This window comes from Nelumbo lutea, chromosome 7 (genome assembly GCF_056320005.1).
Source record: "Nelumbo lutea isolate HS-2025 chromosome 7, American lotus-T2T, whole genome shotgun sequence".
Classification (NCBI taxonomy): Eukaryota; Viridiplantae; Streptophyta; class Magnoliopsida; order Proteales; family Nelumbonaceae; genus Nelumbo; species Nelumbo lutea.
The window spans coordinates 22,242,581-22,257,747 of record NC_142690.1 but is presented as its reverse complement, the minus strand read 5'-3'; the positions used below and the strand labels follow the sequence as shown (position 1 = coordinate 22,257,747).

Below are 15,167 nucleotides of genomic sequence, written 5' to 3'. Positions count from 1 at the left end.
CAAATTCCATGTCTCCCTTCCCTCCTTCTTCCCTAGTTCCCCTTTATTCCTAAAAAATGGATGTTCTTTTTGTTGAATTGCTAACCATTGCTTGGGCCAAACAATTCAATGGTCAAACTATCCAAATCAACAATTCGCTAAGCAATTCAACATTTTTTTTGCAAGAAAAAAAACAATTCGTGGTAAAAAGTAGAACCATATAGGCAATCGATTTAAAGATCAAGTGGTTCTTTTTCTTCAAATACAAATTCAATGCTTGTTATCCTTAAATGCAACCCTAACGTGAAAAAGCTCATCTTAAAACAAATATGAGACTTAGCTTTTGCTATCAAATATAACCCTAACCCCCAAAACCCTTATATTATTGTTTTTTATTCGATTTTATTATTCCTTTTCAATTTTTATCAAATTAATTGAATCAAAATATAATTGTTCTAAAATGCTTGATAATTTGTCAATTTGAATTTGAATTTTGGTATCGCATGGCCTATCAGATTCAAGTCCTATCGAATTGAATTTGGATGATACGCCCATATTTGAATTCAACTTATTTTGTTTGTATCCATATAGATGAAAAGATCAATTCACATTCATTTGAAATTAGAGATGTGAGATCAAACCTACAAAACAACAAGCTCTCCATATTAAGGCCAATGAGCCTTATGTACACCCCATTTTGTCCCTACCCTTAATTCTCAACTATATAATACCAAAAAAAAATATATATATCCAACTAGAATCTTCCAATTTAGTATGATTTATTAATGTTTGAATTTTTAAAAGTTGAGCGGCAATGATTTTATGGCTGATATGAATTGTGAAGTTGAACATACATCACATTCCAAATGGTCTATTCTCAAATTAGCAACATTCCAAATGGTCTATAATATCTCTATGTGTCAATTAATATGATTTAGCTATGTAAAAAAGCTCCTTGGTTTACTCAATTATTGGTGCTCTTCCTCGTCGTCATTATCATTATCACCATCTAACGGCTCATGCTTAACCAGAGCCAAGCTTGATCCCCATAAATGCTTTAGAAATTATTTATGGTGACTTACAGAGGTTATGTAATCAGAGGGATCATCATACATATGCAAGTTCATAACACTTTGAATAATCAAATTGAATGAGTATGTTTTTAAACGCAATAAGTTGAAAGCCAGTTATTCTATAGGTTGTAGCCGTTTACATATTTGCATCAGGGTGAATGCATGAGAATGCAAATAGGCTAAGTACAAAATCAAATTTACATTAAAAAAAAAAAAAAACTTTTAAATTTGACATTGTTTTATAAAATTGGAAATAACATGATATGGTCCCACCATATATGCAAGAGAATTGATGTAGGAAGAAGATGGTACAAAATTTGCATAAATTTTTGAGATGCAAAATTTACACTACCAGTGAGTGTAAATGAGGCGAAAGTAATAAATTTTGTATCAAGTGTGAGAGAAATTAATAGCTACAAACAATAAGAAGCAAAAATTAAACTCAGTGCAAAATTTACATTTGAATCATTATTACAATGCCAACAAATACAATCACAAAAATAGTATTTGCCACTCATTGGTTTCAACACAAGCAAGTTGCAAATGTTTAGTTGTTTAAGTTTTTAATTCTATTAATTATAACAAAACAATAATAGTAGAGAAGAAAAATATATTGCAAGGGAGAATAAAAGAAATTTTGAATAAAAAAAAAGAGGTGGCAGTAAGTTTATATAGTATAAGATTTTTATTGGTCTAATAGCTTATACTTCATTTGGTCATCGAGAATGGATAGAACGAGAAAAGCAAATTTATTTTTTTATAGTATCTCGTATTTGATTATTGTAACCAAATTTGTGAGGAAATTCATTTCCAATCTTTGACTGTTGAGAAAAATGAATACAATACATATTTCCTTCTTTATTGACTGGTCCCTTTTGAGTTTCTTCATTGACTCATTTTTCGCTTCAAAGTTTTTTTATCAATTCTAAACCTCACGGACATTTTTAGACAATGGGAAGCATTGCATAGATACCAACGAGCTTTGTCCATCAGCTCAGGGCTTATATGTGTTGTAGATTCATCAAAACCTACGACCTTGTAATCATTCTCTCCGGAAATAGCTATCCTTTAACTACCTCTCATCATTGGTTTGAATCCATTATCTCTAGGGTTATGGTTTCTTTATTTGGTATTTATTTTCCAAACCTGTCCTAGTATATAGTTCATGAGGATTAGGGGTTAATTCCTTGTTTGATGATATTGTGCAGTTTGGGCTTAATTCCTTGTTAATTGCTTTATTTATTCAAATTTTGTTCGTTTAATTGTCTGATACCTTTTTATTGCACGTTGATGCATTGTTTTTGTTTTTCTGTTTTCCTGGTGAATGCACAGTTTAAAGAATTCAGCTGTGAAAACTACTCCTTCTCTAACATGGACAAAGATCACGAATGTGTCGTGGATTGCACCACTCATAATTTTACGGGGTAAGTTTAAGTCTATTTATTATAATTGAGGGGTATATAGATGCAATTTTGAACTGAAATTACATCACATATGTGTAAGGAAAATTTAGATGCACTTATTTTCCTAAGTTGGACATGATCATGGACTTAATCTGGATAATATTTTTTTCTTGAGAAAAGGTAAAGTATTCCATTAAAGAAGAAAACATAATAATTGAGATTTGCATAGTTGTATGTTTCATCGGAATTTTACAAAATCATCTTTAATATTCAAAAATGTAATTTTATGAAAATTTTGGAAAATTTATTGTACTTATGTAATTTTGAAAATTTGTTCAAATTTCTTTAATTTTTTATTAAACATTTTTTTTTTATTTTTAAATGGTTACTTACAAAATTATACTAATTTATTTTATAATTTATAATATAAACTAACCAATAATTTCCTTTTTCCAATATTATACTAATTTATCTGAATAATTTGGGTAATTATTTGTTCAAATTATAGTTTTCCATTTTCCATGGTCATTTATCTTTAATAATTTTCAATAATTTTCCATGAAAATTACATAATGTTTCAATGATTTTCCAAAATCTATCAAATGTAATAAATTTTCCTAAAATTTCCAAAATATTTTAATATTTTTCAATAATTATTTAATGCATTTTAAATAAACTTTCAAATACTTTATATCTTTTAATTTCAAAAATGTTATTTTACAAAAATTTAGTTTTATGAAAATTTTATTACATTTGTGTAACTATGGAGATTTATTGATTTTTTAAATTATTATTAAACATATTTTCTTATTTGGTAGTTTACTAACAAAATTACACTAATTTATCTTTTATTTTTCAATATAAATTAATTAATAAATTTATTTTCTAACACTATAATATTTTGTTCCCCTATTTGTATTTGATTATTAATTATAATAATAACAATAAATAAAATTTTACTTTTTGATAATTGTTAAATATAATTCTCAGTTTTATACAAATTAGTTAAAGAGTTTTCAATTTCTATAAAATGTTGTTAACGAGTTGATTAATAACAATATTTATTATTTTTTGGTAATTTACTAACCGTATTTATTAACTTTTGGTAATAACAGTATTTAATACTCATTGAATACAAGTGGGATATTTATTAATCAATATGAATATTTTAAATGAGGGAGAGTGGATATAGATTGGGGGGATGCATTTTAGAAATTCATTAGGGAATGGGGCAACATGATACTTTCCTATTTGTTTAAATGAGATATCTTAGGAGAGAGATTATAGGAATATTTTTAGGTAGTTGGGTGACATGGCTTAATGGGATTGGTGGGAAGGGGAGAGGAGAGAAAGTCAAAGAGAATGCAAGGTGGGGATAATGGAGCAAGGATAGGCATAGTGAGTAGACCTGTTCATGGGTTTAAACTCGAGCCAAATAGCTCGACCCATAATAAATTCGAGCTGGACTCGGGTTTTGTCAAAATAGCCGACCTAACCTAAAATTAGACTTAAAATGGGTCATGTGATTATGTCCATTTGATAAAATTTTTTAATTTAAGATTGTAAAATTGTGTTTTAAAACGTCAAATAAAGGGAAAAAAACCATATTGTAGGCCCATTGTTCATTTAAATAGAAAAAAAAAACATCTAAATTCTTAATTTTAATTTTAATAGGGAAAATTGTAATTTCATTTATTAGGTCGAGCTTCGGGCTTTTTATCAGGGCTGGGCTCGGGCCCAAGTTATAGGCCTGTTGGTCGGGCCGGGCTCAGGCTCAGGCTCAGGCTCAGGCTCGGGCCTAGCGTATTTCCATTAATGATGAGTAAAAGCCCAGCCCGAGCCCGGTCCGGCCCGGCCCAGCCCATGAATAGGTCTATGAACAAGTCTAATAGTGATGGGACCCGTGCTTTGTTAAGCGAAAGTTAAACAATAGAAATACATAAGAGTATATAATTGTTTTATATTTGAACTTTTTAATAAAGAATCCGATCAAACTCAACCCGAGTTGGTCGGTTTTCTAGTATTTCATATCGGCTTTGGTTTAATAAATATATATTAATATTTAATATTTTATATTTAATTTTTTAATACGGGGAAGTAGGAAATTTCTCATATTTGTTAGTCTAAGATAATTTATATCATATATTTAATTTTGTAATTTATTTTTTAATAATATCATTGTAATTTATGAAATTTAAAGTTTAATTATTTTGAAAAAACAAACTAAACCGAAAATAGACCCAAATCGATACAACTCGAGTTGGTGGGTTTTTACTAATGGTCAATCGGTTTCGAGTGACAAACTACGAACTTGACTAGATTGATTTGGTTAGCAAAACAACCTGCGACTAAACTGAACCAATCATTGAACACTCCTAATTTCAAATAAATTTATAGTATAATCTCTAATAAATAAAAATAGTTTAATCTCCAATAATTATTGAAAAATTATAGCAAACGTACACAATCATCGAAAATAAGTTTATAATGAAAATATAATAGATATATAATAAAAATACAATAATGACAAAAATATAATAAATAATAAAAATATACAAAATTAGTCAATAAATAGTGTAATTATAAATAATAGTTTAATCTCTAAAAAGTGTTAATCTATAAATTATAATAAATATATAATTACTAAAAATAAATTTATAACAAAAATACAATAAACACGATAAAGTAAATTTCAAAAGTTAAATAATAGTTGTTTAATCACCAATAGTTATCGATAAATTTCTATTAAATAAAAAATAAAAATACATTTATAAATAATTATTCAAAGCATATTTATAACAAAACAATAATTAATTACTGAAAATAAAATAAATATTAATTATAGTAAATATAAACATATAATGAATATACACTATTATTGTAAAACTATTACTAATAAATATAATTTTGTTGATAGTTATTTTCTATAATTATTAATTGATATAAGTGAAGTTATTTATTTACATCATTATTTACTTATTTAAATAATATTGTTGTTTAAGTTCTTAAAATATTAATTATTTACTGAATTTAGTAATAAAAAAATTATAATTGTACTATTATTACATAATTCGTTATTAATTTTGTAAAATATTAAGTTATTATTAATATGAATATCATAATTCTATTATAATTATTTTTCTACTTTTAAGATTTTTTGTAAAATTTATTACATAATTTCGTTATTTTAATTATTTAAAATTTTGCCATATTAAATATTTTGTTATATAAATAATATCTAAAATATTTTAAAATTTTAATTATTTGAATTTTAATTATTTTAATGTTATTATGTAATATTACATATATTTTTTATTTTATTTAGCTATTTTTAACTTTTTATTTAATATTTTTAGTAATTGAAAATTTTAAATATTGTTTTATTTTTAATGTTAATTTTTATTATCTGAATAACATTTAAATTGAATAATTCATAAAATTATAATTTATATTGTTACTACATAATTTCATGATGAACTTTGTAAAAATATTGAATTATTAATAATGTGAATATTATTAAATCTATTAATTTTTTGTGTTTTGAATATATACTTGAAATTGAGTATATAATTTCGTTTTAATATTTAAATAGTTCTAAATTTCTTAATTGAAACTTTCTTTAGATAGATGTAGATAAAAAGTGGGGGAGAGGATAAATAGGAATTATAGATAGTTTAGGAGAGAACATCTCTACTAGATTAGAGATAATTTAAGAGATAAATAGGAGTTAGAGATAATTTAGGAGATAAATAGGAATTAATGACAAATTTAGGAGGAAGTGGGGGAAGTGGTGCCACTTGGCTAAACATTAGAAAAGCAAGTTCCACTTTCTTTATGGTTGTTAGAAATAGCAAAACATATGTGATTTCCTTATTGGTTTAATGGTAATTATGTGGAATTAAAAAAATAAAAATTTCAAAAAAAAAAAAATTAGGAAGGGGGTTTGAAGCCAGGAGAGGGATGCTGACATGGTAGGACCAATTTTAATATATACTAGTAGGGACCCGTGTGATGCACGGAAAAATCTAAGAGATTTAATAATCAAAATTTGTTGTTAATTAACTAAAAGTAATCAAAGTTATTGTGAATATGTAAAATTTTAATAATTGTAATTTTCATTTAATGTTGATTTACATGAAATAATAGTTGTTAATTTATATGAATAAATGTTTTTTAATAAATTTAGTTTTATTAATATTTTGTAGTAATTTTAATAATTGTTATTATTTTTATTGTTTTTAAATGAAAAATTGATTAACTTTAAATAAATAATAATTATTACAAAAGCTAACTTTTTTTATTAATTTCAATAATAATTAACAATTATAAAGGAATGACAATGGGGTGGGTTCAGGGTAGGGCACCCCATCCCTGTCCTTGGCTCATACTCAAAATACTCTACCCCATCCTCAGTGTCAAGTGGGTTTAGGGCTAGGCAACCACTCCTCAATGTCGGGCAAATTCAGGGGCTAGGCATCCCACATTCCTCATCAAGGATGGGGAATCCTCAAATTTCCTCGCCTTCTACCAAGTATTGGGTGGGTTCAAGTAGACGTGTAAATCGGGTTGTGTTGGGCCAGCACAACACGACCAGCATGTGGCTTGCACAAAGTGCAAGCCGTGCCGTGCTAGCCCATGGGGCATCCCGGGTCGTGCCTCCCCTCCATGGGATAATTTGGGGGGTCGATTCAGCAAGGCCCATGGCTCGAACCCACACGGGCTTGTGTCATGCCGTGGGCTGGGATGGTCCATTGACCAAGCCTTGGGCCAGGCTAGGTCACAGACCGGGCCAAGCTATGAGAGGTCCATTTAAAAAAAATTGAAAAATATATTTCCATTTTTTTTCATATGATTTTTTATGCGTACAATTGTTTATATATACAGTTAGACCTATTCATGGACCAGGTAGCTTGACGGCCCGGTTTGGCTTGACCCATTATTTTTTAGACATGGACAAAATGTTAGGAAATATATTAAATAATACATATATATATATATATATATATATATATATATATATATATATATATGATTCTTAAATTATTAAGAAATACCAATTTACTAATAGGAAATATAAATTAGTTTTTTAATTTATTAAATTAGTAGTAAACTAATCCCGCATCGCCAGTTCTGCTTACAAAAAATGGCCCATTTGGAGCTCTCGATTCCGTGGCATGGCTCAACGAAGCAGCCACACTGTCCTACCTATTTAAAGTTTGAGAATAGGTTGAGGGCGTTGCGCCCCCGATGCCTCTAATCATTGGCTTTACCTGATAAAACTCGCACCCGGGCTCCAGCTATCCTGAGGGAAACTTCGGAGGGAACCAACTACTAGACGGTTCGATTAGTCTTTCACCCCTATACCCAAGTCAGACGAACGATTTGCACATCAGTGTCGCTGCGGGCCTCCACCAGAGTTTCCTCTAGCTTCACCCCGCTCAGGCATAGTTCACCATCTTTCGGGTCCCAACAGGCATGCTCTCACTTTAACCCTTCTCAAAAGATCTAGGTCGGTCGGTGGTGCAACCCACAAGGGGATCCCGCCAGTTAGCTTCCTTGCGCCTTACGGGTTTACTCACCCGTTAACTCGCACACATGTCAAACTCCTTGGTCCGCGTTTCAAGACGGGCTGAATGGGGAGCCCACAGGCCGATGCCCGGAGCACACAAGTGCCAAGGCACGCCTAAGGGCGCGCGCTGCCTTCCACGATCGCGACGACGACCCTTGCCTACATTGTTCCATCGACCAGAGGCTGTTCACCTTGGAGACCTGATGCGATTATGAGTACGACCGGGCGCGACTGACACTCGATCCTCCGGATTTTCAAGGGCTGTCGAGGGCACACCGGACACCACGTGACATGCGGTGCACTTCTGGATACTGGACCCTACCTCGGCTGAGCCGATTCCATGGTGGACAAGCCGTTAAATAGAAAAGATAACTCTTCCCGGGGCCCCCGCCAACGTCTCCGGACTCCCTAACGTTGCCGTCAACCACCGCGTCCCGGTTCAAGAATTTTAACCTGATTCCCTTTCGAAGCTCACGCTTATCGCATTGTCTAACGGGCTTCCCCCGTCTCTTAGGATCGACTAACCCAACGGCAAACAATTTGAGGATATCAAGTTCCAAGAGTGGTGCCAGAGCATGGGGATTCGGCAAAACTTCACATCAGTCGCGCATCCGCAAGCAAACGGTCAGACGGAAGTTATGAATAGAGCCATCCTGTGCGGACTGAAAGCACGTTTAGATCGAGCTAAGGGATTGTGGGCCGAAGAGCTACCAAGCATTTTATGGGCTCACCGAACTACAGAAAAAACCACCACGGGAGAAACCCCCTTCAACCTCACCTACAACACTGAAGCAGTGATCCCGGCGGAAATCGAAGTACCAACATTGCGACTAGAAACATATGACGATCAGACAAACGGAGATGAGTTACGGACCAACCTTGACCTACTGGACGAGGTAAGGGACCTCGCGCACATCCGAACAGCGGTCTATCAGCAGCAGGTAGCTCGATACTACAATGCCAGAGTAAAGCAGCGAAGCTTCCGGGTCGGCGACCTGGTCCTTCGTAAAATTATGGTGCCCGAACCCGGTGTGGGCAAACTTGGACCAAACTGGGAAGGGCTCTATAAGGTAAAGAGAGCACTCGGGGGGGCATACGAGCTCGAAACCTTAGAAGGCAAACAAGTACCTCGAGCATGGAACATTGTGAACTTAAGGCGATACTACCTATAAACCACCAAGCGAAGTGGACGAAATCTCTTCAAGGGCCCAAGGGCCATGATGCAGAGCCAAGAGAAACCTCGGCGTAAGCAAGCAAAGAAAAGTCAGGCATATTATCAGCTCGGCAAAAAATCAGTTCGCTACAAAATCCTTAGCGCTGAAACAGGTCACGTAAGTACAATAACCCAGATAATAAACAATGGCATATTATCAGTTCGACAAAGAATCAGTTCGGAAAAAACAACACTTGGTCAAAAAGATTGTCTATTCCGTTGCAAGAAACAGGAGTACATTGGCCATCAAAAGGCACTTAAAAAAAAATCTTTACATGCTCGGAGCTACTTCTTCGCCATCAGAAGGCACTTCAACAACACCCGAAGGCCCTACCTCTCCTTCAGAATCCGGCTCGCCATCGGCAGCATTGGCCTTCTCCTGAGTTATACGCGAAGTGGATATGGCACTAACATCGAGGTCGGGGTACGTGTTCCAGATCATCCATCGGCTCAGCTTGAACCCCCTTCTGTAAGAATCCACCATCAGATCGTCAAAACGCGGAGAGGCAATATAGTCTTCAACGGCCTTCTTCTTGGCGTCTTCAATGCCTTAGGAAAAAATCTGCGTTTTCTCCCTGATGTCCTCCTGAAGATATTCGACTTGATGCTGCAAGTCCAACTTCAAGTCCGCCATGTGCTTGACGACTACCCCCATGGCCTCGGCATCACGTTGAGACATCGCCTGCCTGGCCATGGCGATGCGAGCAGCCTCTTCGGTAGCATAAGCGGCCGCCTCAGCAACTCGGGTATTCGCCTCAGCGGCACGGAAAGCCTCTTCAGCAGCATGGGCGACAGCCTCAGCAGCTCGCGCCTGTCGCGAACTCCTCTCTACTTGGGCTGCTAAGGCGTGAATTGAAGAATTCACCTACCAAAAGAAACAAGTTATTAACAGCAAAAGCGATAGAAAATGAAGAAGGCAGATGAAATCTGACTTACCACCATAGCATGTGTTATGGCGCGGCAGGCGACCTGATTCAAAGGAAGATCGGTCCACGCCGCGATCTCCTCGGGGAAAGTAGCCTCCCTACTCTTCTGAAGAGCGTAGTTCGGCGTCAACACGCTCCTGAACTCCCTTTGAGCTCCCGAGCCCGAGGCCCCAGCTCGCGTATGAGCGGACCTAGAGTGAGCAAAAGCACTAGAGTAAGCAGGAGCACCCGTGTGAGTAGTCTCAGCGTAAGGCACCCCGGCCGCTTCATGCATTGGTGGAGTCACCTCGGGCTCCCTGGGCAGATCCTCCGGCGTGTGGCCTGGAACTTGAGGGTCCTCATCCGGGGGCAGCTCGGTACGAGTTCGCTTGGCGACCCGCTTCCTCCTCTTCATGCCTTGTAACAGACGCCCCCCACGAGTTCTCTCCGCGTCCATCACACCTGCAGAAACGAGTTCGACATCGGAAAAAATGAAGGAACAAAGCAAGCAAAAAGCCGCAGAATTAGAAACCTACCCGAACTCAGGCCGGCCGCAATGAGCTTGGCCTCCGTTAAGTACTAATGACACTTTAAACCTTGTCGTGCCCATTGCCGGAGGCCCTTCACCGTCTCTTTGTCGAGAGTGACACCAGAATCAGGAGCGGCCTCACCCCACCCGGTCTGAAAGGGCCATCCTTGTGCACTTCGCACACCGAAGTAGTCCCGCTTCCACGCCGGGACCTTATTAGAAAGATCGTGCATAAGCTTAAAGCCCGGGTGAGGAGAAAGGTAATACGCCCGTCTTCCCCCAGGAAAAGAACCCGCTTGTTTCTTGAGCATCAAGATAGAGGAGAAAATCTCCAAATCTAAAGGGAAGTTCTGTTCACAAAAGAGGGGGACTATCCCCACCAGGTTCCGAATAGAGTTCGGATGAAGCTGGCCAATGGTAACACCAAAGTGGTTTATGACTTTGACTAGAAGGGGGTGGAAAGGTAGTCGCAGCCCCGCAGCGAGCTGCTCTCGAAAAATCACGATCTCGTCAGGACCGTGTTCCCAAGGAAAACTAGCCGAATGAATGAAATATGTATACCCCCCAGGCAGATCATAATACATGAGTATAGATTAGAGCCCCTCGGGCGTCATGGTCGAGGGACCAAACCTGTCTAGCATCTGACCTCGGCGAGAGGTAGACGCCAAACTGCCCGAAGCGGCTCGGCCTACGGGTTCATAGTCATCATCAAGTTTCACCTCGGGATCACTAAGGCAGTCGGGGGATACGACTCGGTTTGTAGAACCTACATCAGTCCTACTTGAAGAGTCGTCTGAGCTATCAAAGCTAGACATCGAGGAAAATAGGTGGATTCAAGAAGGTACTCACCGGAAGAAAGTTCTGAGGGTTCTGGAGACAGGAACAAGTCCAAAACCTTGAAGGCTAAGTAAGCAGCCTAGATTCGAGCTGAAAAACCTGGACGCGAACTAAAAATTTGGACGCGAGCTCAAGAGGCAAACCGCAGAAGTGACAAATCGGCTGGGGTCCCCCACTATTTATAGCTACAATAACCAAGAACCGACCATGCAGATCAATGACGACCCGACGGCCCACATTCGCGCTGACCGCACATCCCCGGAGATTGAGACGTGATTGGCGCACGTCTTTCTGAAACTAACAATGCACCGCACATCTTCCTACAACTGACAAAACCGCCAACGCACGTCCCTTCAGAATGGCAGTGGCGCAATAAAGTGAAAAGGGAGAGATGACTTTTGCCATTGTTTTTTTTGTTTTATATGGTGTAATAATTGTAAATAGTTAATTTAATTTAATTTAATAAATAAATAAATGAGATAAATAGACAATCAAGTGAAGTAGTAAATATATATAAATATATACACGACTCTATGTCTTACTTTGCTAGCAATAATAATTTGTTAGGTTATTAAATTATTAACTAATTTAATAATCTAATAAAATAAGTAAATACATAAATAATCTTTATGTATTATCAACACAAGATTGGTAAAGGCTATCTCAAATTATTTAATTATTTAATTTAGCATTGTTAATGGGTAAGGTTGAACTATTAAGCTATCGAGCCCATGAATAGGCTTAGCCTGGTTCGTGGCCTGGCTTGGCGTAACACTTGGTTTGTGGACCATCCCAACCTGTGGCACGATACAGGCCTGCATGGGCTTGGGTTGTATCTTATATACAATAATTATATAATATATTAACATGTATAATTTTGTATATTATTTCACTTTATTATTGCATATATAAACAATCGTATACATAAAAAAATCATATAAAATAAAATTTTAAGATACTTTTAATTTTTTTATCTATTTTTTAATTTATAGAAACATGGCTTCACTTGGTTTGTGGCCTAATAATAACTATATAATATATTAATATATATAATTTAGTTTTTAATTGTATACATCAAAATTCATATAAAATAAAGTTTTAATATATTTTTTAATTTTTTGGTATTTATTTTAATTTGTGTTAAATGTTTCATTATTTTTTTTTTCAAATTTTTTGAAAAACATGGCTTAGTCTGGCCTGTGGCACGGCATGGGCCCGCTGGGCTTGTGTTGTATATTATATACAATAATTATATAATGTATAATTTTATTATATTATTTCATTTTGTATTGCCTATATAAACAATTGTATATATCAAATTTCATATAAAATAAAAATTTAAGATATTTTTTAAATTTTTATCTATTTTCTAATTTATGTTAACCTTTTCATTATTTTTTTTTCAAAAATTAAAAAAAATATAGATTAACTTGATTTGTGGCCACAACCTGACCTAAGACTTGGCTCGCAGACCAACTTGAACTACAGCACGACATCGACCTGTGCGGGCTTAGATCGAGGCCCATGCCATGCCGACCCCTTAAAGTATCACAGGAGAGGGAAGCACAACCTGTAGGGCATAGCCCAACATGGCCCGACTATAAAATAAAATGAGAGATAAAGATAATTTTTGATAAATATGAAAAAAAATAAAAATTTAGTGGCACCATTATAAATAATTAGCAATGGCACCATTGTAAATAATTATATTTACAGTATCAAATATGAAGGATGAAAAGAAATAAGAAATATGATTGTTTTTTTTTTTGTTTTATTCAATGCATCATTGCAATTAATTAAATTTGTAATTGTAATGCTTAAAATCATGAAAGGAAAGATTATAAGATTTCAGGTTATATAAAAAAGATTTTGTTTTTCAAATGTACTACAATTGGGTACAATCTTTTATTTTAGATTATATATATAAATTAATTAATTTTTAATGATAATGATTAAAAACATAAAAAGAAAAAGATTCCATGATATCATAGTCGAACCCTTATAAAATTGTATATAAAAGTGAGATTCGAAGACAAATATCTAGAATTGTAGGAAAAATTCACTATAAAAAAGAGATGTGAAAGCTTGGTTGAATATTACCATAATACTGTAACAGCATTATTACAGGCACTTGTGGAGGGAATGAAATAAAACCGGTGGCTAGCAAATTTAGGAGTTAGGACATTTTTGTTTTCGAATCTACCATCCTTTAGCACGGCTGGACTCTAATATACAATGTATCTGCCCATCTTCTTTTCATCCTATTTCAAAAGAAAAAAACCCACAAAGACTACTCATCTTTGGCACCAGAGATTCAATTAGAAACGAAAGGCAAAGCTACCAGAACTAAGACGTTGCAGCAGACGGCAGTCCAGCATGTTAGCCGCTTCAAAGTGCTTGAGGGTCAGCGAGCTCTTCCGGAGCAGAGCAGAGATGAATGCGCACGGTTTCTGTCGAAGCACAGTGCTCCCAAGCCGGTGGAGCACAAGTCACCGGATTTCTCGAGAGCGTTGGCCTCGTGTAGGACCTAAAGAGGTAATGAAGAATAGGAATTATGGGTTTTCTGGAGAATTGGCTATTGGTCGTCACAAACTGGATACTGTTGCAAGCAAAGCTGGGTTTTTTAGGCATCTCACTGGGTTTCTGTCGGATACGTCTTTACCTGGGCTGCCTCGACCATATAGAGAATCTGTAAGTATGAGCTTTATCTTGTTTTTTCATTTCTCTGCTTGCCCAAATACTCTTTTTGAAGAGATTGGAATGAGTCTTAGCAATGTATTGATTTTAGATGATGAATTCCATTCGAAGTGGTATACGAAAATCCAAGTTAAATTATAAAGAAATATCTGGTGTACATGTTACCTGCCATTCAAAGTGCGGTTGCTTATCAACAGAAGTGGGGTTCTCACTAATATTGATAAAGAAATGAGCTGACAAAGCGCACCCCTTGATCACCATTTCATAAGCTTTCTCTAGTTTAGCTTACTTGGTATTCCTCGCAGACTTGATATTTTAAACTGTCCACAGTCCTATTTGCAACGAGATACTGATCAAGGATTCACCTACCCTTGACAAAAATGCCTTGAGTTTTGGGCTGAGGGTGTTCTAGGTTATTAGTGAGTGGTGTCTGCTGTTTTTTTTTGGGTGGGGGGGTGGTTATGGTTTTCTTTGGTGAGTGAGGGGTGTGGGAATGTCAGAGTTTTTTTCTATAATGAAAGGAGGCATCACACATACTTCAATCATCTTTAATTTCATTGTATATCTCCAATAAAAATAAATTAAACTATAACTAAAAGTAAAAGTAAAAATAAAATTATGTAGCCCCTATTTCCATCCTTTTACCCCCCCACCCCCCCCCCCAAAAAAAAAATAAAAAATAAAAAAACCATAACAAGTCTACTTATCTTCGACTCCAGATATTCAATTAAAAATGTAAGGAAACCCTACAAGAACGAGGAAGTTGCAGCAATTAAGCATGTTACCTGCTTTAAACTTTAAATTTCTACCTACCAAAAGGAAAAAAAAAGAAATAAAGAAAAGATATTAGATTCATCGTATTTTTCCTAATTGTGACTAATCTCAATTCGTTGATCAACCATCAACTAAGTAGTGAGCTTCTACTTAAATTATCCAAAAAAAAAAAAGTCTGGGTACTTCCC

General features: G+C 35.2%; 1 protein-coding gene across 1 annotated transcript in view; it reads left to right on the top strand.

The window, feature by feature from the left end:
- Window positions 1-13,549: 13,549 nt before the first annotated feature.
- Window positions 13,550-15,167, top strand: part of ABCB25 (ABC transporter of the mitochondrion 3) — a 115,705-nt gene continuing 114,087 nt past the window's right edge. Inside the window, exon 1 of the mRNA XM_088955097.1 lies at window positions 13,550-14,199. Coding sequence (XP_088811223.1) covers window positions 13,885-14,199 — 315 coding nt within the window. The 5' untranslated portion in view covers window positions 13,550-13,884. The remainder of the gene's footprint in view (window positions 14,200-15,167) is intronic.